We start from the raw sequence: 2,513 nt of genomic DNA, 5'->3' as shown, positions 1-2,513 counted from the left end.
CTAAATATATAAAAAATATTAATCTAAAATACAAATAGAAATTTCCGCAATACAAAAGGAAACTTCTAAAATACTTTTGAAAATTTTGGAATGTAAATATAAAATTCTCAAATGCAATAATTGTTTTTTTTATAAAAATGTCTAAAAATATAGAAATATTTGAAATACAATTTGACTACAACGTTATAACAAAAAATCTACTTTTTAATTAAAAAACTAATATGCCCTATACACTAAGTAAAAGCTAGTAGTTTTTGGCTTTATTGAGTTTTTGTTTGAAAAACTACTAAAATTTATTTAGTTTTCCCATACAAATTCAAAATTTTGTCGAAAACTAATATGTAAAAGAAAACGTCTAAAAGTGAAAAACTACTTTTTGAATTTTTCATATTTTAACATTTTATATTTATAAATTTCATTTATTTCATATAAATAAATTAATAAAGAGTTTTAAAAGATTTTTACAACTCAATGTCTATCTTTTATTTTGGTGTGAATACAGTATAAAGAAAATGCGAATAATTTGAAAAAGTCGACTTTTTAGATTCAAACCAAGATAATTTAGGAAAAGCTTATCCAACCCTGTACTTAGCAAATGGCAACTTTTTAGTACAAAAAAATGTCAACTTGGCACAACTACTGATCCTACCGATGAATTTACTTTAAGATTTTTTTATTGTAATTATTAAAAGAACGTGTTTGTTTCTTTTAGCTAATAGCTTGCTATTCCACCAGTGGTAAATCAGCTAACGGTAAAATCAATGAAAGTGCCGCTGATGCAGTGCACGATTTACACGATAGTGCCTTTGAAGTCTCGCCAATTGGGTAAGATGATTTTCTCGTATGTAGGTGAAAGTGCTGAATTGGTCAACCAATATTTATCCCGTGAATTGGCTGTAGAATTGACACCACAAGGTACATTAGCTGAAAAAATTAGAGCCGCTGTTGCTGGTGTACCCGCCTTCTTTACACCCACCGGTTATGGTACTCTTATCCAAACAGGTGGAGCTCCAATTAAATACAGCAAAGATGGTAAAGTTGAAATTGCTAGCAAACCAAAACCAGTACAATAATTTAATGGCAGAAACTATGTCATGGAGGAGGCTATGTTTGCTGATTTTGCTATTGTCAAGGCTCAAAAGGCTGATCCCTATGGCAATTTGGGTGAGTTTTATATAAAAGAGGAAATATTGAATTATTCTTTATTTTAAATTATTAATTATTACGGTTTTCAATAAGGCTGCCCGTAACTTCAATGCCGCTATGTGCCGTGCTGCTAAAGTCACCATTGTTGAGGTCGAAGAAATTGTGCCCATAGGTGCTATTGATCCCCATGAAATCCATATTCCTCGCATCTATGTTAAGCGTATCTTCAAGGGTACCAACTATGAGAAACGTATCGAAAAGGTACGCATTACTGAGACTGACTCTACCAAGAAATCGGCTCCCACACCAGCCCAGGCCGTACGTGAACGTATTGCTAAACGCGTTGCCATGGAGTTCCGTGATGGTATGTATGCCAATTTGGGTATTGGTATGCCCGTACTCGCCTCCAACTACATCCCTAAGGGCATGAATGTTATGTTGCAATCGGAAAATGGTATTTTGGGTTTGGGTACCTTCCCCACTAAGGATAAAGTTGATCCTGATTTGATTAATGCTGGTAAGGAAACTGTTACCGTCGTACCTGGTGCTTCTTTCTTTGGTTCCGATGACAGTTTTGCCATGATCCGTGGTGGTCATATGGATTTGACTGTTTTGGGTGCTATGCAAGTGTTGGCTACTAGTGTTTTCAGGCTGTTTTCCAAGTTGAAAAGGGTGCTGGTCTTACTCTTCTTGAAATCGCTGAGGGTCTTACCGTTGATGATATTACCGCCTGCACTGGAGCTAAATTCATTGTTTCTCCCAATGTTAAGAAAATGTATCAAATTGATGCTTAAGAAAATGTCTCAAATTGATGTATAATTTGTTGCGTACATTTGTTTTCTTAGCCAGAAAATGGACTGGTTCTATTTGCTGTTATACCTCAATCTCCTCCCCTTCGTTAATATTAAGTTAAATACAAAATGAAATATAATTTCTTCTTAAATTTATATTAAGTCGTACTAAGATGTGAATTGCATTAATATTTCTTAATCTACAATGTAAAGTTAAATTTAAGCGTGATTAAAGATTGCATTTATTTTAATATTAAAAAATTGACAAAAAAAAAAACATAATAATGAAGTAATCTGAAATTCAATTGTAAAGTTGTGCAATAATTAGACTATGAATTCATTAAGGAAAGGATAAACTACAACCACTACAAATATTTTTTTGAAATAGTACTTATAACAAAAAAAGTACTTTTTAGGTTTTAAAGTACTTAACTAATTTTCCGCTAGAATATAGTCTAGTCTATAGACTAGACTATAGACTAGACTATAGACTAGACTATGGACTAGACTATAGACTAGACTATAGACTAGACCATGGACTAGAGTATAGACTAAACTATGGACTAGACTATAGAC

The 2,513-nt window shown here is 32.7% G+C and overlaps 1 protein-coding gene across 2 annotated transcripts; it reads left to right on the top strand.

The window, feature by feature from the left end:
* Positions 1 to 604: 604 nt before the first annotated feature.
* LOC119611184 (succinyl-CoA:3-ketoacid-coenzyme A transferase, mitochondrial-like) lies at positions 605 to 2,198 on the top strand. 2 transcript variants are annotated; one of them, XM_037966691.1, is made up of 2 exons: positions 605 to 1,164; positions 1,229 to 2,198. In XM_037966691.1, the coding sequence occupies exons 1-2, from the start codon at positions 1,095 to 1,097 to the stop codon at positions 1,963 to 1,965; spliced, it is 807 nt and encodes a 268-aa protein (XP_037822619.1). In that variant the 5' UTR covers positions 605 to 1,094; the 3' UTR covers positions 1,966 to 2,198. The 2 variants fall into 2 exon arrangements, with proteins under 2 accessions (XP_037822619.1, XP_037822613.1); XM_037966685.1 differs by having other exon boundaries at positions 610 to 1,164; positions 1,240 to 2,198.
* The last annotated feature ends 315 nt before the right edge of the window (positions 2,199 to 2,513 follow it).

The sequence above is a fragment of the Lucilia sericata genome, unplaced genomic scaffold (genome assembly GCF_015586225.1).
Source record: "Lucilia sericata isolate MDLA Ls3-8-SP2 unplaced genomic scaffold, ASM1558622v1 Contig000031F_arrow, whole genome shotgun sequence".
In the NCBI taxonomy this organism is placed as follows: domain Eukaryota; kingdom Metazoa; phylum Arthropoda; class Insecta; order Diptera; family Calliphoridae; genus Lucilia; species Lucilia sericata.
The sequence above is the reverse complement of the archived record's forward strand: the minus strand, read 5'-3'. Positions and strand labels throughout refer to the sequence as shown.